General features: G+C 38.0%; 4 protein-coding genes across 8 annotated transcripts in view; 1 reads left to right on the forward strand and 3 right to left on the reverse strand.

Moving 5' to 3' along the window:
- Window positions 1-1,205: 1,205 nt before the first annotated feature.
- Window positions 1,206-3,271, reverse strand: LOC117214761 (interferon-inducible double-stranded RNA-dependent protein kinase activator A-like). 2 transcript variants are annotated; one of them, XM_033461076.1, is made up of 3 exons: window positions 3,036-3,271; window positions 2,295-2,752; window positions 1,206-2,228 (listed from the first exon to the last, which is right to left on the reverse strand). In XM_033461076.1, the coding sequence occupies exons 2-3, from the start codon at window positions 2,637-2,639 to the stop codon at window positions 1,575-1,577; spliced, it is 999 nt and encodes a 332-aa protein (XP_033316967.1). In that variant the 5' UTR covers window positions 2,640-2,752; window positions 3,036-3,271; the 3' UTR covers window positions 1,206-1,574. The 2 variants fall into 2 exon arrangements, with proteins under 2 accessions (XP_033316967.1, XP_033316968.1); XM_033461077.1 differs by lacking the exon at window positions 3,036-3,271 and adding an exon at window positions 2,884-3,004.
- Window positions 3,272-3,808: 537 nt separating this feature from the next.
- On the forward strand, window positions 3,809-5,094 carry LOC117214763 (ribosome-recycling factor, mitochondrial). Its single transcript, XM_033461078.1, has 2 exons — window positions 3,809-4,615; window positions 4,688-5,094. The coding sequence occupies exons 1-2, from the start codon at window positions 4,050-4,052 to the stop codon at window positions 4,926-4,928; spliced, it is 807 nt and encodes a 268-aa protein (XP_033316969.1). The 5' UTR covers window positions 3,809-4,049; the 3' UTR covers window positions 4,929-5,094.
- Window positions 5,095-5,118: 24 nt separating this feature from the next.
- LOC117214760 (uncharacterized protein YER152C-like) lies at window positions 5,119-7,486 on the reverse strand. The gene is given in 7 exon segments (XM_033461075.1): window positions 5,119-5,464; window positions 5,556-5,661; window positions 5,843-5,957; window positions 6,112-6,364; window positions 6,442-6,603; window positions 6,881-7,157; window positions 7,264-7,486. Coding segments are annotated over 7 exon segments (1,284 nt in total). The 5' UTR covers window positions 7,426-7,486; the 3' UTR covers window positions 5,119-5,255.
- Window positions 7,487-9,601: 2,115 nt separating this feature from the next.
- Window positions 9,602-27,640, reverse strand: part of LOC117214759 (epidermal growth factor receptor) — a 170,655-nt gene continuing 152,616 nt past the window's right edge. For all 4 annotated transcript variants that reach the window (XM_033461074.1, XM_033461073.1, XM_033461071.1 and 1 more), the window contains 10 exons: window positions 16,644-16,979; window positions 16,001-16,385; window positions 14,623-15,299; window positions 14,202-14,331; window positions 13,642-13,940; window positions 12,699-13,000; window positions 11,345-12,550; window positions 10,763-11,168; window positions 10,456-10,635; window positions 9,602-10,337 (listed from right to left, as the gene is read on the reverse strand). In XM_033461074.1, coding sequence (XP_033316965.1) covers window positions 10,030-10,337; window positions 10,456-10,635; window positions 10,763-11,168; window positions 11,345-12,550; window positions 12,699-13,000; window positions 13,642-13,940; window positions 14,202-14,331; window positions 14,623-15,299; window positions 16,001-16,385; window positions 16,644-16,979 — 4,229 coding nt within the window. In that variant the 3' untranslated portion in view covers window positions 9,602-10,029. The remainder of the gene's footprint in view (window positions 10,338-10,455; window positions 10,636-10,762; window positions 11,169-11,344; window positions 12,551-12,698; window positions 13,001-13,641; window positions 13,941-14,201; window positions 14,332-14,622; window positions 15,300-16,000; window positions 16,386-16,643; window positions 16,980-27,640) is intronic.

Below are 27,640 nucleotides of genomic sequence, written 5' to 3' on the forward strand. Positions count from 1 at the left end.
ATTATAAAGATTAAAGATTTGTATAACTTAATTGTAAAATGAACATATTTGTATTCCAATGCGATATGATATATACATACAACATCCTTCAGGCCTCAATGATTTGATCTGTCTTCTGAATTAATCATCAGATAAACGATATTAACATGGAAGGTAAATAGTAATATACAACATTTGATTAATAATTCTCAAAAAATATATAAACTACTTGTTTACATCCATCTTGGTCTTTTCGGAACGAAAGTTTAAGATTCTGCAAAAAAAGAAGAAAATATAATATAACAACATAACCTGTGATATAATAATTATTGTTCAGGTTTTATACCTTACATCTTGATAGAGGATAGATGTTTATATTTTCATATTTCAAATTCTGCTCATCATATTTAATAATTTTAAATAGAACAATTAATGTTATTCGAATATCCTTTTCATAATATTTAATAATTTCAAATAAGACAAGTATTTGTACATGCAAAGTATATACTCTGAGATTATCCATCATTTTTCAGGCAGTTTCCTATAATTTGTCAAAGAAATGTTTTGAATAAAAATTAGTTTTGGGTCTGCTATATACTTGGATATCAAAAATATCCAAGAAAAATTTTTTTCAATAAAGAGGTTTTTTTAAATAGCACCTTATATTTTGGGTCTCACAGACTCTGACGATAAGATAGACAAATTCAATGGCCTATCGCGCTATGATCTTGAGATAACCTTGAATTTTGAAATTTAGATTAAATCAATAGGAATATAATAGTAAGGAAAATTATTTTACTTTAATCAAATTATATATTCAAAATAAGACTAAAACTACCAAACTAATAAATTTATCGAGTAAATCCAACGATATCAATAATACAATTTCATATTACATATTACAATGAACTACAACTATATATTGCATATAAATTTCTGAATTCGGTCATCTCAAGGTTATTGTATAGTAAGCTATTGAATTCATGTTAATATCAGCTAAAACTCTATAAAATCCAAAATATAAAGTGCCATTTAATAAAGTTAACGTAACCTTGATTTTTTTATTGGAAAGAAACTTTCTTGGACGTTTTTGATATTGAGTATGTAGCAGATTCGAAACTAGCTAAGTTTTGTTGAAAACATTTCTTTAGCAAATTGTCGCAAACTACCTGAAAAATGAAAATTGTATATAATATACTAAATTATTAATTTATGTAACAATTATGTGGTATACTACATAAATATTATATATTTACGTATATATAAAATGATACACTATTATATATTATAGAGTATCTCACCCACATATAGCTTATACTATTTTGTAACAGAAGTAAAAATTAGATAAATGTTTCTTACTTGAAATAGGATCTATAATAATAAACCCTCACTTCTCTCTCTCTCTCTCTCTCTCTCTCTCCCTCTCTCTCTCTCATAGAAATTGTTTAATTGATATAACAAGCTTAGCTGATATCTAACTTTAAGATATTACAATATATTGAAAAAAAAGTTACATGATTATTCTTCCAATATAAACATATTCTTTGACACAAATATTTTGAAATTTATTTATTTTATGTATAGTTATTCTATCCTTATTTTAAAAGAAGTATCAAAGTTTTAATCAATTTTATTATTGTATGCATTTCAGCGTCTGCTTTTGTAGCTCCTACTGCAAATTCAACAATACTAGGAGATGTATCTATTCTCATGGTTACAACAATCTTCTCTGTAATTGAAGGGAATACTGAAGTTGTTATATCTAACCCTATGATTGCCAAGACATCTTGTAATTTGTTTAGCAGATCTTCTACAAATTCTTCAGAAATATAATGTTCATTTCGTGGAATAATAGATGTTAATTTTTCAATTAGTTCTTTTTGCATTTCAGTATCAAGCAAATTCTTAAACTGTAAATGATACTCTGATATCTTAACACCTAAATTAATTTTTCTAGATGCGGGTAACCTTGAAAGTGCAGGATATCGAGCTTTAGCAATTTGACTATGATCTTTCCTTTCGTCTAATTCTTTATTAGTTCCGACGTGTAAGCCATTTGTCAATTCGTTTATTTTATCTAACATCTTTTTAGCAGCCTCCTGTTTAGCTTGCTTTTTTGTCCTTGCAATACCAGTTTCTTTAAAAGTTGTTACTGTACATTGAATACTAAAAATTTTTGCGTGTGGAGGCCCAACCTCATTAATTTGTTTATACTTAGGTTCTTGTAAATTGTTTTCAATACATAAATCCTACAATAATATGCACATAAATATTATTGTACTGATACAAAGTAGAGGTAAATAAACATAACTTACTTGTAAAGCACCAACTGCATTAATAAATGGTTCATCTGGTGGAGTTCTTTTTACCTCAGGAATTGTTGGTGGTAAAGGGGTTCTTACAGAAGATTGTGCTGGCGATGCTGGTAATTGTAGATAACCTCTATGTGCTGCAATAGCTTCTAACATTGCCTTTGCAGCTTCATGCTTTGCATCCTTTTTAGAACGTCCAATACCAGTAGCAGTAAGACCTTCACACGTTACCCGATATGTAAAAGTATTTATATGTGTGCCTCCCCCGTCATGTATAAGCTCATAATTAGGCGTTACTAGATTTTTCGCCATTATTTCATGTAAAATAGATACTGGTGTTTTGTCCATTATAGATTGTTGCAAATTTATTCTATTCTTAACAATTTGTATCTATATTATAATTCTCTCCACTTTTATCGTGGATAAAACGTATCACTTTTTTATTTACTATATGTTGTTGTCTGTAAAAGAAAGAAAATTACTAAATCTAAACATGCTGTAAAAATTTATATATATCTAGAAAGGGTGAAGTATTTTTCAATAAAAATATATTCAAATTTATAATATAACATATTTAATCAAGAATAATTACCATTTAACGATAAATTGATTACAATAGTAACTCTATGTGTTGTACAAATTCTATTAATCACTTTATACTGACACACAAACTTTTAAACACGAAACGAACTTCACTCTTTCCTATTCCTTTAACAATTATTATTATTATTATTAAGTACGTACCAGTCAAAGTACAGGAAGTCCCGATTACACGATCATAGATAAACATTCGAGAAAAAGAGGTTCAAATGAAAATCTAATAGACCGGGAAAGTACAGCTTTTATCTTCATGATTTGTTCACAATTGAGTAGTTGAAAATAAAATTTATTTTATAATTAATACAATCACAACATATAAGGTACAAAAGAAAACTAACGAGTAACGAATGTACTAGGAAGGACGATTTGGGAGTAAACACAGACATTAGAAATAAGCAAACGGAAGTAAATGTACATAAAAACCGATCATTATGTAAAACGAAATAAAATTTATTTCAATTCACATCAATATATATGAAAAAGTTCATGAAGTTAATATTTGCTAACATCTGATAATATTATTTCAAGGATTTTCAATATTAACATAATTGAAAGAAAACTGAACATAATTGAAAATTCTATTTAAAATAGTTTATTGCCAACACAAGTATACATACATTCTAGGAGAGTGTTCTCAAACTAATTAAGGCTTATTGTAATGAAATAATATAAACGAATAATATCCAAATTCTATAAAAATTAAGTGTAATATTCATCGTATTATTGCTACATATCAATACTACGAACATTTGATATTAATGTATTTTGCATAAAATTATATAAAATAACATACGCTAAATAAAAATTTGTACTCTTTATAAAATATACTAATATATATATACTAATATATATATAAATATACTAATATAATATAATACATATAACATACACTAGAATATTGTTGACGCATTTCAACTATGTATAGTCCTTAATATTTGAATTTAAAGTATCACAGTTTTATAAAAAATTGCCTATTATGTGTATGGTGCAGTGTACTGGTTTCTAACCTTACTAAGTCGTATTAGTATTTAATAATAGTTTCAGCATTGGCTACAGTGAAATTTTGTTGTCTTGTTAATAATTAATGCAAATTGTTATATGTATATAAGCAGAGAAGAGTGCATAAAAGCATAACGTTAATTAACTATTCAAGCAATAATGAATTTGAGCTTTTTGAGAACTTGCATTATAGAATTGAAAATTATATCAAAACATGCTAGATGTTTACATTGCTTGGGAGGTTCCAGAAATGTTTTAATGTCATTTAGATCAACAAATACACGTACTAATTTGTATGATTTTTCACCCAAATTGTATAATATAAATAAGTTTTTTACTGGCGATATATTGTTAAAAAGTAAAGACCGACCTAGCAATAAAAAATCAGTGGTACATGTTAATCTTAATGAAATATCTGATATTGTAAAGGTAGAACGTATGATGTCACAATTTGATGGAGCAATTGAAAAATATAAAGATGAAATGGTAAAAAACTTAGCTGTACGTACAAGAGTAGGTGCTGTTGAAGAGTTGACTATAACATTCGAAGATGAAGAACATAATCTTGAAGAGCTTGTAGATATTAGTCGGAAACCTAATATGATATTGCTCAATGCATCTGCATTTCCACAAATAATCCCAAATATTCTAGAAGTTTTATCAAAATCGAATATGAATTTAAATCCACAACAAGATGGTACAACAATTTATATTCCATTACCTAAGTAAGTTCCGTTAATATTAAATGCATAATTTGTGTTGTTTTTGTCAAGTATTAATGTTATAAAATTTTATAGAGTCACAAAAGAACATAGGGAAAGTTTGGCAAAAACAGCAAAACAATACTTTGTTAAATGCAAAAATATTATTAGTGATATAAGAAATGAACATATTAGAAACTTGAAAAAAAAAGAAGGTTTACCAAAAGATTTAACATTTAAAGCTGAAAGTTATATAAGTGCTCTACAAAAACAATATGTAGATAAAGCAGAAGAATTGTTGAAAGCAAAACAGAAAGAACTTTTAGGTGAATCATAAAAATTTCAAGTGCATGGTTGTAAACATGTGCTATTCATAGTGTAGTAAACATTATTGTCATCTATATTGTTGATGTACTTTATATCATTGCATCATTTTAAATCATGTTTATAACAATTTCTTGAAACTAATATGGAATAACTAAATAAAATTATTGACGATTAAATGGTATGTGTATAAAAAATAAGAAGTTGACATCGCTGTTCTATTTTATAATTCTATTTTTTTACTACATGCAGGACAATATATTTTTTGTAATATTGATTAACCATTAACATAACTGGACTTAGAAAATTGCCATACTATAGTCCATTTATATAGTATAGTTCATTTATAGTTAATATTTTTTCTAACATAGTCTAGAAGAGCTTCGCAAAGTGATTTTGTAGCAGTTTCTAAAACTTCTTTTCTATGAAAACTTATGCTAAGTCGAAGATAATTATGAGATTTCCCTGAATATGAGAATAGTATCCCTGGTATGGCGGATACTTTGTATTTTTTCTGACACCATTGAATAAAATCGGTGGCATTTATTTCTACAAATAAATTACATTTTCATATATTAGAAATTTTCTTCATGATAATAATAATAATCATAATAGAAAATTTTAGATGAAAATATATTACCTAAAGGAAGATGAATCCATACAAAGTAACCACCTTCTGGTCTTTTATATGAACAGCATCGTGGTAAATAGTAGTCCAATACATTACATAATATTGATAGCCGTTCCTGTGTAAAATATACTTAGTTATTTTTTAGCTGTGTGTTTTACGTACATTTTTAAATATACCTTTCGTTATTATTTATATAAATTTATATCTTAATAAATGTAATTGTGGAAGGATGGATATTTCAATGTTATACAGAAAACAATAATTTTAGATATTTCAGTTTAGTTTAGAAAATATACCTTATATATTTGAGTTAATTTATCGAGATAATTATCTTGAAGATTTAGCTGTAGTAAACTTGTAACAACACCGGAAACGTAATGATTAACTGCGCCACCATTGCACAAGATTCCTCTAGATAGAATATTTACATATAAGAGTTAAAACAGCAGTACATGCTAAAAAATCTTTAGAAATTTTTTGTGTTTAAATTTCATAATTAATACTTGTTGTGTTTAATACTTGATGAAATGAAAAAAGTAGAATAAAAAATAAGTGTCATATTTACGAAAGTTTAAAGATTTTAGTAATTCGTGGACTACATTCAATCCATCCAAAGCGAAGTGCGGGAGAAAAAATTTTTGAAAACGATCCATTTGATACAATATTGCCAGCTTCATACTCAGGATCCGTTTGTTTATCATAGCAAAATAATCGATGTGGCGGTAAACCGTCTCCATAATACAGTAAATTATATACATCGTCACAAGCTATTAATATAGAACTTTTTCTTGCTATTTCAACAAGACGCTTACAATTTTCTATTAAAAAGAGGCGGATTAAAGCCACATCTGGAATTTTTAATAGATTTTGATAAGACGTATCAATTGTAACTTACCAGGTGGTAAAGTTGATCAAATCGGATTATGAAAAGTGGGAATCGTGTAAAACATAACCCAGAATATTTTTTGCTCGTTTGTTAAAAAATTACCATTGCATTTTTCTTCCACAATTATTTTTTCAAATTCATCTAAATCTACCATATCGTTCTTCATCGGTACTATATTGGAAATATTTTTTCATTATTTAGTTTTTTATGTTATTACGTAGTTAACAAAAAACAATCGATGACAAATCAAAAAAATATTAAATATGCCTCAATTGATATAATTTTATTCTAATCAAGACATGACCAAAGATTTATAGGATGGTACCAGCCTGATTAAATATGCCGATTAGATATGCTAAAATATGATTTTCGCCTTTTAAACATAATTTTACATACAGACATTGATTATTATTCGACCGAGAAGAAAATAAACTCGTTATGATTGTACCTGCGACTATTTTCATTAATGGAAATTGTCCGAAAGCATCTAATGCTGACATGTAAGTAACTTCTTCTACAAAAATTATCCCGTTTGGTGAAAGAATGGTATTTAATAAAAGTTGTAAGCCATGCGAAGCTCCGCATGTTAAAATTAAATTTTCTCGTTTCACAGGATCGCTGTAACGTCTGCTCAAAAATTTCGCCAATTCTTCACGACACTCCCATAAGTCTGCTGTGATGCCATATTGAAACAGATAATACTTTCCTTCTTTCTTTTCTTCTTTCTACAACGAAATATATTTTAACGTATATTAACAATAAAATATTTGTATATTAACAATAAAACGTATTAAAACGTGTAATGTAGTACGTAATGTATTAAGTTTTTACCAAGCGATGATCTGTGACTTTTTTCATAATTTCTACACAGTTTTGGAGTAAGTCAGGACCGGGAACACCGACTGTTAAGTTTGTTGATTCTTCATTGTAGACATTAAATATAGAATCATCGTCGAAAAGATGTCTCTGATAAGGATCACTTATTGTTTCCATGTTGCAAGTTGTGTATTTTCGATAAATAATCCAATGAATTTGATGAAGACTTTTTTTCGATAAATAAAAGCAATTGCAAATATCGACGATATACACTTCCGTTTATTTATGTCGAATCATAAAAGCGCTTATTACATAGCAGAATCCGTGTTTCCTTGTTGACGGACAAATAAATAATTAATTAAGATAATTAATTTGCTAAACATATAACAATATAAGAACACAAAAGATAAAAATACAGTTACACGTGTCTTATTTGAAAACATTTTCATTGTTTTTTCGAGACAGTATCATTGTCAAACGGGATGAAGAAAGAGAACATAATCGTCAGGTTTCGTAAGAATGATGATGGTTCTTTATTACAATAATTTCTTTACGATATATAATGATATTATAAACTTTTATAAGTTCTATGTCCACAACCGAATGGCAAATGCAATTTCTCGCAGCTATTTTATCCCGGTTATCGAACGGTATTGTACAATTTCAAATTCACACTTGTTTTACACGGAATCATAGAGACGGGAACAATATGGGTAGAAGCATATGGAGAAACACGTTTTCTCATTTTTCCTTTTTTTCCGACGGGAGTATCGAAAATGGACGTGTACACGTTTCTCGAGGTACACGTTGATCTGCTCGGCAACGCAATCATTACACATATAATATATTACAGATGAGAAATCAATAACGTAACCATTAATAACGATTAACGCAATGTACACGATACGTATTGGCTTATCATTCTTAAGGGTAAAGGCATGCATTTCGTGTGTAACGAGGATACAAATTCGTGCAATTGTATTGTTGTGAAAAACATGTCGTATATTAGATTAGACAATTTTTATTTCTAAAACTCGGTCCCATTTCATTACAGAAACTCGTTACAAATTTCATTTTATTACTCGTATCGTCACGAATGAGATCGGGGTCTCGTACACATTCATACACGCTTCCCCTGCTAAACGAACGCATTGCCTCGAATCATTCATTTTCCGATTTTCAAAATTTTGATTTAACACGAATTTCCTGTCAATGAAACGTGTTCATCATTTTTTATTTCTTTTTTTCTCTCTCGCGTTCCCTGTACATAACATGGCACGTCCTAATCCTATGATTACGCGGCACAGCGTAACCCCGTATAATTCGCATACCGGCGCTGCGCTTTTAGTTATTTCGTCTACGTCCGTTTCTTTTTTCGTCCGTTTTATACTCGAAAAGAAAAACAGATACAGATTACTTAGTTTACTCAAGTACTTTCCGTTTTCTACGTATGTAGAATATCTTACGCGCTAACCACTAATCTATTTACACAGACGCGTTCCTACATAAAAAATCGAGATACTTCCGTGCGCTCTGGCCGAGGCCAATTTCATTGGTCCCATGTACAAAAGGCGATGGCATAAAAAAATATAGGGCATCGTTAAACATTTAAGTAGAGCCGCGAGACAAGAATCCTAGGAAACGGCAAGCGTCTAAATCTTCCTTCGTTGTCTTCTCAAGTGTTTCGTTCGATTTTACCTCAACGAATCCCTGGATTCCGGTCGATCTTCGCTTGCAACTCGGAAACTTATTACCATTTAAGCAGTAAATTAGGACAATTCGTTGTACTGTCGTAGCTTACTGCGATATATAAGAAGAAGGGAAGCAAAGATAGATCGATAAACGATTGAGATGTTCCTTTTAAGTGTCCTCGAGTAATAACAGAACGTTTTTTATCACAGTCAAGGGGCGAACCGCACAGATGTTCCGCGCCACGAGGCGGTCTGAATATTCGTTACGTGTCTCGAATTTCTGAACGGCCCCGATGTGCATCTTATGATACGTGCTCGATCGCATAAAATAGAGATCCAATTGAATTTACACGCACAATTCCAGTTTTACGGAATAAAAGACAAGAGTAGCGGGTAATTTTGAATGATACGTGTCCACCTTCGCGCTTTCATATAATCCTCTGTGCTTCGACATTTTAATATAAAAGTTTCTAACAAACATGCGTAAAACGAGTCAACAAAATAAAAGAACACGATGAACCATCAAAGTGAGCCATCAAAGTGAGCCATCAAAGTTAGCCATCAAAGTGAGCCATCAAAGATAGCGTTAGAAATCGAAGACGGAGATAGGAAAGTAACAATTGTTTATGCCATTTACTGCACGTCGTTTCCCTAAACTTTTAGTAGCCTTGTAGAAATGGTAGACAGTACTTTTTTTTCTTTATTTACAAGCCACCGTGAATGGCACATTAAGATTAACTTTGCACTACTTGTTTATCGTACACGCGCTCAACAACGATTTTACAGTTTATAAGGCGCGAGACATATATTTTATTCGTTCGCGACAGTCAACTCGTTAAGAAGGAAAATTAGCACAGTTTCACACGTTTTACGTCTAATCACAATCAAACACGGCACTTTCCAGCGAAGTGTCTTTTCTAAGTACACTGTGTAGTTTCCTCGAATACGAGGAGCCGGGCTCGTCCGCCATTCTATGTTCATGCTATCACCCGTTGCGTTTGAGATCAACGGACGATCGAATGACACCGGCTTTCCGATTCTACCTTGGAACCTTAACGGAACAGTCCTTATTCGATGTAAGTTTTAGGAATCAAACGGTCGTCTCGTTCTTCCTAAGGGGTTTTAGCGGCTGCAATTCCCGTTCCAGGCGATCGAAATCGTTGTAGTATTCATGGTCAGATTCTTCTTCCGAACTCCTTTGTCTCACTTGAGAACCAAATGTTCCGTTCGTTAGAACCTTTTCCAGATCAGGCGTCGGAATACCTAAAGTTTGCGGGGTTAATGGTCCTTCGTCTTGGGACATTATATACTCGGGATTATCTAACGACGTTTTCCCTTGAATAGTTAGAAATTCAGGATACTTTCGGTAACCGTTGTTGACTCGCTTTGGTTCCATTTCTAGAAACGATAATGTAACTTGAGAATTGTTTCGCGGATATATATGAACGTATTATAATTGTTTGGGAAGAATAAGTGTTTTTATTTAAGTGATTTAGAGAAAGTGTTTCGTGCTTACCCGTAGGTTTGGAGTCACCTATGAGATCCATGTATTGCGTTGTATTCGTTGGCAATTGCGGCGATGGCATCAAATAATCATCTTCGTCTAATGGCAAGTCGAGCTTGAGATTACCTACTTGAGCCTGCTGATGCGCAGAATTTATTTCGCCGTCGAAACAGTCGTCTGTCACATCGCAATCTAAGTAAACAAAAATGAAATTAATCTTTGACATCGATTCATTTAAATTTCTTTTTATTTCACAAAATATTAGTTCTACCATATTGTAAAATTCCATTTATTTAAACTCGTCGAGTAATCAACTCACCTCTCACAACGATCATCTTCAACGGGTCCGAGCAATATCTCGAACTAGTGGTGTCTGTGCCCACGATGTGTCCGCAATGACCATTCGCAGGCGCGTAATGCCCGTGTTGACCGGAGTTTCCTGGTTCGTGCGATATATTTCCGTTTCTGTGATTAGCGCCATACCTCAACAACTCTCTGTCTAAGTTTTGTTGGTTCTGAGGCGTGGGTGAATCGGTGGCTAGGGGTTTTCCATTGGGCCAGCAAGCTTTCATAGGTGTATTTGGCGGAGAGCCGGAAGTACTGGATGCTGAAAGTCCTGGTGGGATGGGAGCCCTTGATTTCGGTTGTAGATACTCATCAGCGTCTACCAAGGCTTCAGGACCGTCCATGGCTGATGCAAGATTTCGTATCATCTCCTTTTCGTCCTAACAACAAAATCTCAATTATTTACCGCCCTTGTTACGACGAACAATAATTAGTTAGAAATAAGCGTCCATTTGGAAATTTTTGTAGTAAAGAGAAGTGTTCTGGAATGACATCGACTCTTTCTGTATTATATACAAAGAATGAAGTAAAAAAACATTAAGTGGACTTTACCAACCTGCAGTGTATACGAAGGCAGCCTCATGTATTTGTCGCCCTTGATAGCAAGATATCGGCCAGGATCTCTAGACATCTTCGCAAAGTCTTCCGCCAGTTCTTTGAAGCTAGGCCTTGACTCAGCGTCCAACATCCAACATTTAATCATAATCATATACACGTCGATCGTACATATGGCCGGTTGAGGTAACCTTTCGCCTTTTTCCAATAATTCTGGCACGTTTCGGGCAGGCACATTCTCATAGGGTCTCCCGCCATAGGTAAGAACCTCCCAAATGGTCACGCCGAAAGCCCAAACATCCGATTTATGAGTGAAAACTCGATGTTGAATGCATTCCAAGGCCAGCCACTTGATCGGCATCTTTCCACCGGCAGCTTTATATTGTTCTTCGTTGATGTCCAATAGCTTGGCTAATCCGAAATCGGTAATCTTGACACAGTTAGGTGTTTGCACAAGAACGTTGCGAGCCGCAAGGTCTCGATGAACCAATCTTCTTTCTTCCAAGTAAGCCATCCCTCTGGCAATCTGGGTGCACCAATTTAGCAACGCTTTCGAGCCAATTTTGTCCTTAAATCTGCGCACGAAATCGAGCAAACAGCCTAAAGGCATCAATTGGGTCACTAGCATCATTTGCGACGTCATGCAAACAGCTAGCAACTGAAGTAGATTCGGATGCTCTACGCTAGCCATGATGTAAGCCTCGTCGAGGAATTCCTTCGAGGTATTCGCTCCTGTACCATTACCTTGCAAGACTTTTATAGCCACTGGAATCTTCACGTTCTCCCCTTCTGGCACCCAAACTCCTTTATAAACGTTACCGAAAGCACCGTAACCTAGAATTCCACCTTTTCTCATCTCTTCTTCTTTGATGATACGTAATTTCGCTAGATTTGGTTTCACGCCAGTTGGACGAAGAGGTTCGTTGTCGTCCAAGCCGGTCAGAGCCATTGTCATTTTCACAGTGTTTTCTTTGGCTTTTGCTCGTACACGCCAGAAATACATGATTATGGCCGCTATTATGAGGAACACTAGAGCGAATATCGCAATGCCTGCTAGGATAGCTGGTTGAAGTTCGTTTTCTACTAAACCCACAGTTTCCAGTGAACAGTACGGTTCACTGTCTGGATTGAAGATCTTGTGCGGATATTCGGGAGTACAGGTTTCCGTGCAGTTGAAAGACGTGGTGTTTCCGTCTGTATCTCCGTCCTGGAACGAGAAAGTAGACTTCGATGATACATTCGAAGACCAGTTTACATTTGATAGAATTTTCGTAAATCCAAGTCTTCTTTTTCATTGGATTAAAAATTTATACTCTGTAAAATTTGCGTTTACTGAAAATCAGTATATCACTTACAATGTAGATCTTGTAGTTTCGACATTTGTAACATTGATTTGGGCCCGGTCCAAAACATCCTCGACATTCGCTGTAGCATGGTATACAAAGTTGAGTATCGGCATCCGTGAAATGATCCGCGGGACACTCGTCTTCGCACTGTTCACCCCTCTTATACTTTGTACATTCTTGGCACACGTGCTCGTGGAAACCGTATCCCGTGCACTTCTTGCAGCGAGAGTGACATTTGCGACAAACAGCCTTGCCTGCAAGTGGTTTCAGTGGTCCTTGCTCTTGAGGACTCACCCACTCGTAGTAATACCCTTTAACCGAAAAATTTCTGTTAAGTTACTGAATCTTATAACATTTTTCCACGTAAAAATGTTCTCTAGACATATGTATTCAAAATTAAATAATTATGTAGCAAAGGGGGTTTCAATTTCAATTTTGTCGAATTCCGATGTTGGTAAGTCGTAGAGGACAAGTAGACGATCGTCTTACGGTTCGTACAAACCGCATATTACCCACCCTTACATACAACATATACGAAGTCCAACAAACTTGGTACCGAGAAAAGACATTTTCACAGGATTACCCACTTTTATTATTTAACATTTCAAATTGAAAGTCATAAGTACATTTATAAGATTTTTCATCGTATTCAGTTATAAGACGCATTTTAAAAAGTTACAAGAAAACTGCGAATGAAAAAGTTAGAAACGACAAATTGAACTTATTAAAATCGTAGAATATTAAATTCGTTCTTAAGATACTGCTAGAACTGAGTTCGTATGAATTCTATTTATTTGAACAAAATTTTTGTTGCGTCAATGAAATGTCGATTACGCGAACATTTTTATTTAAATCGCTTAAAGGTGAAATTATAATTTTAAGTACAAGGAATTTGGTGAACTGAGATTCCAGTTCGTTCTTATGGAGACGAAATAAATGGAAGATCACCTACCGTCAGGACAGGGTTCCTTTTTCTGCAGACAATTGCCGTTTATGATCGCCTTATCGCAGCTGTGGCATCCATTAGGGCCTATGTTGTTTTCAGGGCCGTCGCAACCACCCACACAGTTTTCGTGACAACTTTTGCACAGACCGTTGTCATAATACTTCGAGGATGGGCACTCTGGCACGCAGTACGGTCCATCTCGGGCGTGTTTGCATTTCTTACAGTGCTCGGCATTCGGTCCTGTGCAAGAGCCATCGCACTCCTCGTGACACACCTTGCAGGTCTTCTCATCCGCTCGATAAATTCTAGATAATGGTATGAATTTCTTTGAATTATTTGTCCCTTGGGCAGCCAAATAAGGGAAAACAAAGTAATATACATGGAAAGAGAGCGAAAGCGTGCGCACGTGAAGCAGAAAGTTAAAGCCTTCTCAGGTATTTGCAGTTTACCTTCGATCCACAATCTGAGGTAGGCAAATTTGATATACAGAAATGTGTTATTTACAGTACGATACAATTGATATGAATTTATAAAGTATTTTTGAATATGTTCGAGATTAATCTTACCCTGGCGCGGTGCAGTCTTGAATGCAATCGTTTCCTAGAATGAAGTTCTTACAGGATAAACACTGTGCCGGACCGGGCCCCCAACAACCTTCGTCGGAACATTGCTCGTCGCATATTAGTCCATCTTTTACTGTAATCGTACAAGGTATTTGTATATAATATATATTTATATTATAAATTCGTATAATATCGGTATTGTTTCATCTTGGGAATTATCAGAAGCTGAGTAGGCATTGCTAGAATAAGTCGTGCGAAGGTTTACGTAATGGAAAGTATATGAATATATAAATAAAATATTTCCAATATTACGCAAATTACTACGCAACACGATAATTCTTGAAATTTAAACGCTCCAAGTATAAACTATATTCTACTACTCATTTGATGGATTAGAAAGTAATAAGTAGTAAGTAACACTCACTGCATTCGCTTTCGTTCCGATTGTTCGATAACAGGCTCTCATGCTCCGATGATTTTTTGATTCTAGTCCAATTGATACTTTGCGCGTAACACAGATTCTTGTTTTCCAATATCGCTATCGATCCGGAATAGATCTTCTTGAGAGAGCTGAGTCCGAACGAGACCAATGACGTTTTCACCACGTACAGTGATGCAAAGTATTCCGTCAAGGTTCTTCCACCTATCACCTCCAGATTCCGGAAGTACGATAAATTCTCGAAATCCTTGTGGTCCCCTTGGATATTTAAAAACCCTGTGATCTCCTTCAACGTGCTGAACACTTCCAACTTGTCCGGATGCATTTTCTCGTAACGCTTGCCGAAACTGAAATTCGAATACACGTGTTGGAATCCTTGAAAGCTTTGGTCCAGAATCGTGATCGATCCTTCGATGATGGTGCAGTCCTTGAAACTGTCGATATTCCCGGAATGTACTTTCTCCACGCCTTTGCAGGTTTTTGGGCAAGGTCCGTCGCAGGGAACGCATTCTCCGTTCAACGCCTTCTTCTTCGGCGGACAAGATCTTACGCAAGCTCCGTTGTCTTTCAGAAGGTGTTCTGGACACCTTCTCACGCAGGTTGCACCATACGCGTACTTCCCGTCAGGATTAGCCTCCCACGAGTACGTCGTAGGATTGTACCTGAAACGATCGTTGTAATCCTTACTCGGTGCGGCCAAAGTCATAAAACTTGGGAGTTTCCAACTTTTTAGCGAGTGTTCCTTATACGATACCGTACCGGGAAATCGATATTGGCAAGCGGGAAAGATTTATCGATGATAAGGATACTGTTGTAAAACGCGTTACCGGGTTCGAAACGCGTGGTAAATCCAAGAAACGCGTGGACATCAACGCGGGTTGATAGACCATTCTTGCGTTTATAGTTTCCGACTATTCGCTCGGATGTAGAGGCCACGAAATATCATATCATTGTTACAAGACATTATGGGGGGATTGTTGGGAAGATTCTTTACGCAAAGATATTGTTTTTTACGATATGCAAAAGATTTGAACAGTGGATTCTATTATTTTAACCATATATGTCGGAATCAGAACATTTACTTTTCTATCGTGTCTGATGTTATCATTTCAATTTGATCATTTAGGATTCAGGACATACGAATCCGCGCGAAAAACCGCAGCAAGGTTGACAATAACGCGCAATGTTCTAAAAAATGCTAAACATTCCATTAGTACAATAAACTTCGTATTTAGATATTTGTCGATTTTACTTGTCAATCAAAATGTAAATCCGAACACAATCCAAATTTGTCCTGGTTCGCGAGGAGAATACAACGAGATAGTTCACGACGGATCAAAGAGATAGGGATCAATCTACTTACTTTTGCATGGGCGGACATTCCTGGGTGCATACACCGTCGTCGAAGAAGTTCTTGCAGGCGATGCAGTCGCTCTGTTTCGGGCCTGTGCAGCCACCAGCGCAAAAAAGATGGCAACACTCCCGCGGATTGGGCCCGAAGCACCTGCCCTGCCAACACTGAGGCGAACAGTTTGTCTTGGAATACTTCTGACAGTTCTCAGGCCCCTCGCCCCAACAGCCTTGCTCGCAGCTCTTATCGCATGGCGGACAGGCGCGTTCTGGCGACGTGAAATTGTACACGTAGGAGTACGTTGCACTCGGACCGGTGATTATTTCTTCCCAGTTGATCTTTTGGATGTGGCACAGGTTGTAGTTGTTGTATATGCCCACGCTGCCATTGAGGATATCTGGCAACGACACGTGTGATTTAGTTATGGTGTATCATATCGGTGAGATTTCAGGTTTGTTAACCCTTTACACTGGAAGTGCTCCTCCCAGGCACAGACGATATTTCGGCAAAAAGCTCGAGTGCAAATGATTAATTAAGAGTGTAAGGGCTAAAGAAGGCAGAGATGGAAGATGGAAGAAGGAAGATGGAAGGACGTAGCGAAACTCGAATATTACGTTTCCGTTTATTAAAAGAGAAAATCGAAAGATTCGTTTACCTCTGAGAGCCGGCATCTCCAAGTTCTGCATCTGACACATCGTGACGAATAGGGCGAACTCGGTGTCATGAATGGTAAGCTTGAAGAGAGTTCTGCCCCGTATGATCTGCAATCGCGGCAGAACGACCTTTTTGACGTCCACGTGGCTGATGAGCACGTAACCGGTGACCTCCCGTATATACTGGAGAAAGCTGAGGTCGAAAGTCTCGTTCTGGAGCCATGTGATCTCCAGGTTGCCGTCGACGTAAGTACAGTTGGTGTACCGGTCTCGAAGATTCCGATAGTGATGTTGCTTGTTGGATGGAACGGAGAGGCGGCCATTGGTTCCAATGCAAACTGCAGCAATGAAAGGAAAAACTTTTAACATAAATACATACGTAGTAAATTATTTTATGTCATCGAATGAGAAATTTCATCAACGAAAAAGAAAAAAGATAAGTGCAATAGAAATACAAGTAAGTAATTTAATAGTCTGCAAAACGATTCAGACACTTGTTTTTCAGTAGAGATCTTCTAGGTATCATTTGAATGTTTATGTTACAAAAAGGATATCGAATCAAATTAAATACCATATAAAAATATTTTTATATTACGATACTGCAGTGGTCGATACACGTATACTCGCGCAGTTTAAAAATCACAATTGCGAAACGTTCTTAGCTATATAATTAAAAGGTTAACGGTCTTCGTGTTCCACAATTTATATGCGGTTGAACAAGATACTCAAATGTCAGTGTTTGAGTAACACGTGTAGTAAAGTGCAATAAAGCTTACATCGTACGGTAGGACTATTGATCCAGCTACGGTGACATTTCGTAAATGACTAAGATATAGACTGGTCGCACGACTTCCGTACGTTGACGGTTCTCTGCGTTCATAAGATCATCGAGTGGAACGGTCTAAGGTTGCCACCCACATCGTCGAAAGCGCTTCTCCGATCTATAGATAGCTTTCTAAGCTTTGAAAGCAAGCCGTGGCAGTGGGCGAACCACTTCCATAACACGCGTGCACACGCGCCTGATTTTGTTGTACAACTGACAACTACCGTACGTATCAAAGTCCTGCATCGAAGATCTTGTGACCACGCTTTGTCTATCGATACTGTACGTACATATACGATAATAATTATTCGGACGACACGTGTCTTATACTTTGTTTCATTTCAGTTAAAAAAAGTTCAGTAAACATTTTTGCTATCGTTATTGCAAATCGAAAGATAACTTAATGATTATTAATCCGTTCTCATTACGAAGCATATCATACACCATCTTTAAAGACAAGTAGTTAATGAGAATACGATCGAAGAAAAAAATTTGTTTGAATCCTTAAAAGTAGTTACTTGTTATAGTTATGAGAAATAATCCGAGTCGCTATGTACCCTCAAGACGAGGGACTCAATAACCAAAATTCTTCCTTCAGCAACCTCCATACAATCGTGTTTAATTCGAGCCGAGTAGTTCTGAAACTCGTTCGCCAAAAACCTTAATAACCTCAATTATCATCCGTGCGACCGATCGCGCCGCCAATTTCTGTTCAATATCATTCATAACTTCGTTAATAACCGGAACATGGAGCGGCATCGAGGTAAGAGTGGACGCGCCCTGAACAAAAACGATCGCCAATGATCGACAGACGTCCGAACACGATCCGCCGTCTTCCCTTTCGGATTTCTTCATCTGTTTACGTCTTTGTCCCGGTGTGGCGGCGAGATTCGGCCCCGGAATCGTACCGTCGCCCGCGTCGCGGCGCATAGTCGCACGTATCGGCCCCGACTCGGGGAATTCGGTTTTGCTGCGTAACGCGGATCGCAAACGGACGCGACGCTGCGTTCCATCAGCGGTCTTAATCTGGTCGACCGATCGGAATCATGCGAAAATAATTGCGCAACGACATCCTTCTTGCGCATCTCGGTGGCCACTGCGCGTAAAAGAAGGCCAGACGCGACGAACACGTCATCGGGAGAGTAGGACGTATAGGGGGGCGAAGGTGGAGAAAAGAAGGGAAGAAGCGTCGGAACAACCGGACCCTGGTATTTCGTACTGACCAGATGCTGCGACGTAGCTTGTGCAAGACGAATGCAGAACGCGCGTACCAGCCCACGGCGCCACAAACTTTGAGAATGCGGATCGACCGTGGATCTGCATCGCTGCGGGATTCTTGTCGGCCAATAAGCCTCGCGGCCCCCTCGGACGCGTTTTCTGCGCTTCGACCGCTTGGAAGATTAATGTCCTAATCGTTGTGCAAGATAAGAAACAGCGAGGATTTCTTGCGAAGGAGACACAAGGACTAGCTCCTGATTGCGATGTTGGGAAGAACGTTAGCTCGCGCAAGAAGTTCATTAGGGTTATTTAATTTGTCGACGTTTGTCGATGGGACCTTTTCGCGTCCACGTTTGCAGCTCGTTAGGCAAGTTTGTCGACTGTGATAGAAATTAGTTAACGACAGTACTTGAACAGCAGTCAACCGAGGTTATCGTTTTATTCTGCGTCGCAATATGTTTTTCTTAACCTTGAACAGTACGTTGAGTTCTTTCGTGGTACTGAAAGTAACACACCGTTTTATGAAGAATAGAAGCGGGTCGACTTACACCACTGGCTGATCATGTACGTATTTGGTGCATTCTGAAAAATTCTTGTTCGGCATACCGATGTAAATATCGACGTTTGTTCGCATATAATTCTACTGGCTCGATTGTTAGTCGCGATATTGGTTACGTCCGCGTAGAACAGGACTCGCGATCAGTTGTGTGTAAAACTAGTTGGAAGACGACTTCCGTTAACCGGAGGCGCCGTCGGCTTCCTTTTCAGGCAACGCCATGTTCAGGACTCTCGTACATCACCCTGGCTCGTCTGTTCGCCTGTTCGTTTGTTATTTTACAACAGAATCGTTCCTTTCCACCTGTGTGTTTCCCTTTTATATTCTACACGACGTGTGCGCCTCTCCGTTCCACTTTGCTCCGTGACGAGCAAGACGGTCGTACGATGGAAATTCTTACGGGAGGAAGAATATAAGGAGCACTGGTTCCGAACCCTCCGGGGACGTGTCCATCTCGTTCCTCTTCTTCTCCCCGCGTTTCTTCGGAACTTTTCACCGGCGCCGTGCGCTCACGCTCTCCGCTTCTGGTCGTGGAATCAACTCCAATTCCAAGAACTTTGTAAATTGTTCGATCTTTAAGCGTTCCAATCTTCTTCGATACAGGAATATTTTGTGTCAGATTTGAGAGAAGATAATCGATATATAAAATGAAAATTGACGCATCGATTGTATTTTTGTGCGAGTTTCCGCTTCTGAAAGAGCACGTTCGCTCGTTTAATTCATATTTTTACGAACATTTTCATATCGTAATATATCATGAGGTGTTAACAGTTTCCGTTCTCGATAAAATTCAGAGAAATGGATAGAAGGAACTAAAGAAACCATATTGTAGAATATTACCAACATACGCGTTACACGCTTAGAAACGCTTCAACAGTAAGTCTTCCCAATGGTTTACACTCCGTGGGATCAAAGTAACTCCGAAAAGCCACAAGCCGTCGTAAAAAACCTGCGATGCAACGCAACTCTTCGCACTTTGGCCCACGCATCGGAAGCGAAGTCGGAGGTTTCAGGAGGAGCGCGAGAGCTTTCACGAGGTTTCGAGGTAACAAAATTACGAGACAGCCGATGCAACCGCGTCGCGTCAAACAGAAAGTTATGTCGCAATGAAAAAAAAAGGAAAGAAAAGAAAAAGTAAGAAGGAAAAGAGGAAGAAAAGAATAAAATAAAAAAGAAGAAAACAGAAGGGGTACGCATGAGATAACCGAGCGAATGGCTGAACCCGTTTAGTCGGGGGAGAAAAGTAGTAGTTGGGAGCGGTGAAGAAGTGTCGATCGAGGTCGGCCAGCCGACACGTTCTCTCTCGTTCTCGGACCCAGGGTCCAGCCACGAAGTCCACCGGCGAATTTCGAGCCCCGTAGGGCTACGGAAACGTGGCAATTATCTTCGACAACGGGGTTACGAAAATTACCGGGCCAACTCCTCGGTCAGGATTAAAATTCTCCTAAATTTACGATGCCTGCACGCTTCTGAAAGACAATGGCAACGTATCGATTACGGGGTAGGGGGCGCGAATTCTCCCGTAGTTCGCCAATTACCTTTGCCGAGTTCTAGGAACACTTGTCAAGGTGTCGGTTTTCACACGCCGCGCGTGTCTTTAAGTTGATGTTTATAGGAATAAAATTGGCGAATTTAATGGCGGTAGCTTTTAACTTTGCTACGTGCAGGCTTAAATTTTAAATGCTAATTTTCCATAAACGCATAAAATCTCAGTCTAGTAACCGTATATTCGCTATACCGCACGCCATAACCCATATGTTTCGTCTTCGTTCGATTCCTTATTTACAAATTTCACCACCTCCCCCGGCCGGCTATTTGATGCTCGGATCACGCAAACGAGCCACCGTGTCTCGTGGCGATGCATAATGTATCATCGATGGATCACCATGGAGGATGTCGGAGCCGCGAGGATCACCGGCGAAGAAAGCCATCGCCACGTGGACTCGCCAATGAGTGAAGCTGTCGACAAAAAGTTCGAGTCACCGGCTCGTATCTGAGAGGAAGAACAGCCAGAAGGAAACAACACGAAGGAAACGAGCGAACGAGCCGACGACGGCCGCGAAACCGAAATCCCGCGGCGAGGGCTTCTTCTGTGGGCGCCGGAGTTGTGCGCTCGCCGTGTGCCCGGCGACCACCTTCTAGGAGAAGGCAAGCACCGATTTTTATGCGCCACTTTAGGACGCCATTAAAGGCCAAAGTAATACGAAATAACCGCACGCCGATGGCGGCGCCGTCGCCGCCGTTTATTTCGCCTCGTAAACATCGATACGCACCGTGCAGCCTCTTCTTCTCGATTCTTCCCCGCCGATTCGGGGTCTTCTCGTGCGGAGCCGACCCTACGGCAAACCCTACTCCTTCGAAGGAATAAAGACCAGGTATCGTAAATGCGCGAAATAACCATCGGAGAGCTCTGGTTTCTTCCGACGCGGACCAAGGGAGAAAAAGATCGGTGGTGAGAAGGGACGTCAGAAAAAAGGATGAGTGGAATGGTGGGGGATGGGAGGGGTAGGTGGGAGACAGCCGACCGGACTGGAAGCTCGAAGGGGAAACAATAATTTAGGAACACCCGTCCGGGCGAGAGACCGAACGCCGAGGAACAATGGGCTCCTCCACCTCGAAGGTGAAACTCGTCGTACCGCACCGAACACCGAGACACTGATTCTCTAATAAAAGTCACCATGTAAACACGAGTTTGCCATCCTCCGCTCTGCAAGAGCAAGCGTTACGAGCGTTGACTCCTGACATCGAACCAACGGGTTTGGATAAACAGTATCCTGCTTCGTTGTTGCTCTATTCCACTCTCTGTTTTGTGAGAATTAATGCGTATGTTGGCAGCGTTTCTTTGTTCCGACGCTGGATTGATTTGTACGAAGGAATCTGAAGTGATCTTTTTGTGGATTGTCTTTGTATCAAGTGTGGGTGATGGGAATTATGGATGAGACGTATGGTGGTGGCTTCGGTTGCGATACAGCGCGATTTTTGTAATGTATCTCGAACGCGAGAATGGTAAAAGTTCGTATCACATTTTCGAATGATTTATTATTTGAAAATGAAAATTAAGAGGGTACCTACTTTCGTATAAGGTTTGCGATCGATAAGGTCTTCTAAGAAGCCATCGATCTCGATGTAGATTTTGATAATAATTTAAAACTCGATTTAACGTTAAATAAATTACATCCAACGGCGTTTAAGGGAGGTTATATTCGTGTAAATTGCGAATCCGACCTGTAATCGAAACATATGTACATGAAAGATTTATTGCGTACAGCGTGCTAAAACGAAGCATCGAAGCGAGAGATTCAATAAAACCGAGTAACCGGACCAGAAAATAAATACGTCAACGCTACGCTCGAACCCGATGTGTGGTTCGCAACGTTAATTATCGCACTGTTAACCAAGGAAGGTTAAAATTTGCAACAACGTCGCCTTTCAGATTAAAAGCAAAACGAGATTAAAGGAATCGTTTGGCTCCCAGGGTATCTTTGCCAGTGACAAAAACGGGTTTGCTTAAGCGAAAAGCAATTAATCATCCATACGAGTTCCCGGTTTGCGTGTAATCTCCCGTTCACCGTGAACACGCTCGAATCCACTGGCAAAAAGCCGATGGTTTCGTCGCGAAAAAAGAAGGGAATGAAACGAGAACGAAATGCTCGGACTTCGCGGTCTGACACATATTTATGCAGCCTGGAGCTCCATTACCGTGCCACACTTCTGAATATTACTTCTCGAACAAACACGCCACACTCCGGGAATAATATACCACCTTGGGATACCGAGACCGATCTTCGCCTGCCGGTGCTAACCGCATTTTCTACTGCGCTCCATTTTCTCCCCTCGCGCGCCAAATCGACCGCGATTCAAATAACTTTCGTCCCGCTCAGTGTACGAAAGGCAAACACGTCGATTGTTCGTTTCGCGATAAGGGAACTCGAGCGATCCCGTAAGAACCGGTTCGCGACATTCCGCGATCTTTCTGCAAATTCGAATATATCGAATATCTTTTTTTTTTTATTCTTCGTGATCTCCGCGCTATCTTCACGCGGTATTCGCGCGAACTACTCCAGAAATCTCATCGATGGTCCTATTCGTTCTGGTTTCTTTTATTTCTCTTTTTCTTGGGTATTCTACGAGACCAGATTGTGAACGTAACACGGAAGATTACGACGAACGCGAAGCAGAAAAGCATGGTACTGCTCCATGACTGCACCTCTCCTGTAAATTTGACCACGTCACTTCTCGCCGTGTTAACGGCGAATATTTTTCTGTTTTCGCAGAATCTTCGCCAGAGTTCGCATCGATAGACTCTTTCCCTTCTGATCTCTGCTCTTTTTCATTTTAGACACGTTACAAAAAAAAAAGTCTCGAATGTAACACGGAAAATTACGATGAACACGAGCCAGAAGAACGACGAATCGCTTCGTCACTCTCGATCAAGGTGGAGTCACGGCCGCCATGACCTTGCACGAGGATCGATCTTCGCGCGGCGCGGAATTGAAGAGCGAAAAGAAGGCCGACGCCGAGCGGCAAATAGAGTACCAGTTCGAGGATATATAAGTGGTTCGTATACGTTATAAGCCGTAGCATAACCATCCCAGGGCGTAACATTAATAGCTTTATGGTTTATTGCTTTCGAGTCTGCGGTTAAGCTTCTCTCCGCTCCCTGCGGGCGAGCTATGCGTTCGAGTCTCTTAGCGGGATAGGCCCATACAAAAAATAATAAATAAATGTATGAACATTTCATTGACATTTTATTTCAGAATGTAATTTCAATTCGTGTTCTTTCGAAATTCGATTGTATCCAATGCAATCGATTCTAGTCGGGGATCATTATAGATTTTTGATCGTCACGGTCTTGCGAGCCTGGATCTCGTTTGCAGTAATTCTAATACTCCATGACAACCAATCCTGCTCTGCGCTTTACATTATTCCAGTTTCAATACACGCCAATTAGTCGCGAGTAACATTTTAATTGCAAATCCCATTTTTTCGTCGATATTCCTCTCTATGTTTTCGGTGCTTTGTAATTTCCAACTTCACCGAGTCCACTGTACATAGATTGTTAAAAGAATGATCTCGTGTTTATCTTTAACGACGCACTTGATCATGCTATTTCTGCCGAGATTCATGTGGAACGGGAAAGATTCAACAGGTGCTCACGTAGTCATTACGTAATTTGCACAAATTGCGAGGTATTAGCGTTTCCAGTCGATACATTCGAAAAACCTTTGTTTTGCAAATTCGCTGTGAACGTGATAGATATAAATTGAAAATAATACGAAGTCAAGCAGTAAATCATACAAAATGATATGCTTCGAGTGAAACATTAACGAAGGCGACACTTAACACACAATGCTCGATCTATAATGAATTACGTGAATAATTTTCTCATTATTACTTAAAATCGACTTTCAATCAGCTCAGTCGGCATTCAGCCACTTACATGGCATTAACGGAGTTGAAGGGAAGTAAGATCATAGAGAAAAAAAAATTTCTGTGACGTAGATCGGTAATCATCTTTCGACTTTGTTTACTTGGGACGTAGTTCTTCGACGAGCCATTGAATTTAAAAAAAGACGAATTACAATTTGTAATAGATGTTAATCCATGAATATAAAAAACATGTTATTTCATTGGTTTTCATTTCATCTTTACACAAGACTTCGCTCGTTAGTCTTTGTTGTTTCAGACTTTGCTGCATTGACGATCTAGAAATGTCGTGTTGCTTTTGGAACCTTTTATTTGTAACATTTACAGTTTTGAAAATTAAAGTTGAATGTAACGAACCTCGCCTTGAATATACGAAAAATGATTATGATAGTTTTATCAGTTCAATTTTTTTCAATCGTAACTCGACGTAATTATACATTCCATGTATACCGTTCACTACGCTCATCCAGATAATACTGAACACCACAAAATTACCCGCAAATGAATATAACCATTTTTTACAAAACAGCTATTACATAGATATTTTCATAAGCACAGAAACTGAGAAGAAAACGAATCTAATAGATAGAGCTTTAACTGCTATAAAACTTTCTTGATCTCAAAATGACTAGTTCCTTTAGGTTCTCATACTTATTCATAAACTTTATTTTAATTGAAAAAGGAGCAATATCGATCGATCCTTTTAGATCCAAATATTTTAAGAGCCTGCGAGAAAAATTATTATTTATTAATTATGTACAGTGGAAACACATCTTTTTGGATGGTTTTGTAAAGAAGACACGATGCACTAAAATATAATATCCAGTTTACCAAAGATAAATATAATTAATAACGCGCTGCATCAGAAAGCAATATCTTCTCCTTATTCTCGCTTCTTATTTTCACAGATAAATCAACATGCGTGTCAACTGAAACGTAGTAAAGCGCGCGAGATTTAAATTCTCTGGAAACAACGCGGCAATCAACATCGCTCGACGAGAGTCACATTTTCTCTTTCCATCCGCGTAGGATAATACGCTCAGGGCAGAGGCGAGAAAGTAACGACGAATCGAAATGAAGTACGGAGGGTAACAGAGTGGACGAGGAACGAACGACTGCATGTGGAATGCGCTTTGTTCGATCTTCTCTCTCGGATCCGCGACTTGAATGTTGTTCCTGTCTCGTTCCATCGTTCCTCTCCCTTACCTCAGGCGGTAAGATTGTTTCTCGATCCTTCTCGTTCTCATCTCACCTCGGCAACCTCAGCAGCCGCCAGGCTGAACCTCGCGCGTTTGTCGAGGGCACGCGAACTCGCGTTTGCCCTCCGAGAGGGTATTAACTCCCAGCCGCTGCTCATACACATCATTTCTCCTGTCGCTGTCTTTCGTTCTCCGCAATTCTACTGCTAGTTTCTACTCGCTGATTGCGAGAATCGTCCACGAATTATCCTGGCCCCTTAAGCATAGAGTTTCATCTTTTTCAGTACATCACTAACAAAGTGACTGAATCTAGCGTTAGTATTACAGTGTAAGAAACTTCAAATTGAAAATTGTCGGAAGACTAACGGTAAGAAGAAGATCAAGAAGATGATGTAGAACTTGGGAACAAATAATGTTGCGTAGACCTTGTTAGAAAATATTTAAAATATATCGTATTTTATAAAATGCTGCTCAGTTAAGCTCAATTTGTACATTGATGAACAAAAGTCTCCTACGTCCAGAAACAAAGTTAATTGTACGTATATTTTCGGTTTCAAGCGAAGAACTGTAGTATTTCTTCCCGTTTCCACGCATTAAAATAAGTCGCTGTATTTAATCAATCGGATTCTCAGGCAGACAAAAGGTTTTTATTATTCGTTGCTTGTTTTCCACGTGGCACGCTGACTTACTATGAACGCTCGTAGAAAGAAAAATTCACGATTCGATTCTCCGATTCCTTGGTTCAAGAATAAGAGTTTAAACGAAGATAAAACTTAAATAACATAATCGGCTTTTTCTAGTGTGTATTCTCATGAGTCTGAAAGACAAAGAACAGACAAGAGAAACTAGTTTGTGGTCAACATGCTGAAACGGTGATCCGTGTTAACAATGGAAGTAGATGCATATCTATTTCGATTTCATGGTCGAAGGTCATGCATGAGCATACCGACTGAAATACTATGGTCAAGGTCGTTACGTTTGACCTTCCTTGAATTGTCGAAAAGGTAAAGCGATAAGTTCCACAATTTTTACGATCCACGAATATAAATGACAGAAAAATAGATTTACGTCATATTTTGCATTTTATGTTGGAACAAGTATGCATTTTGTACTTTGTTTCTTTAAATACGATCGCAAGATCTTCTATGTAATCTCGTACAATAACAAATCGTTATATAAATCACATTTGTATAATATATCACGAGAATTAATGTTATACGCACATTAATACAGAAGGTTGATTATTTATGACATAAATAAATAATTTATGATATGAGCGAGAGAAGAAAATCGTAGTAATAGTAGATTATAAATAGAAAGAAACTAATGAGATAGCGTTATACATATTATAATTATAAAATGGAAAATAGATTCTTAGAAATTTGCAGAATGTAGAGTATACTAATAATAAGAGGATCGGTGTAATTATATTCGATGTTCAACGACTAATTTGTCAGTGAAATTATTCCAGTTGCCCACAGCTACTCATTAGCAGCGTAATAAGAGCATCGATGAATTCGATAATGAGATTGTGTCCTTTCACTATAGAATATTTCACAGTATACGAATGCAAGAAACGTTGTTACAGCACTTAACACGTCATTTCTCGTAAAAAATGTCACGTATACATAAATCTTATTTCCAACTACATTTTATGTTTCTATGGAATTTCCACGTTGCATGGTTACTGTGTACTCTCTCTGCTTGTTTTTATTATCGTTAAAGGCCAACACTAATGGAACACGATTAGGTTAAACGTCGATCGAAGCATCAACC

This window comes from Bombus bifarius, unplaced genomic scaffold, assembly GCF_011952205.1.
Source record: "Bombus bifarius isolate JDL3187 unplaced genomic scaffold, Bbif_JDL3187 scf7180000009243, whole genome shotgun sequence".
Lineage (NCBI taxonomy): Eukaryota > Metazoa > Arthropoda > Insecta > Hymenoptera > Apidae > Bombus > Bombus bifarius.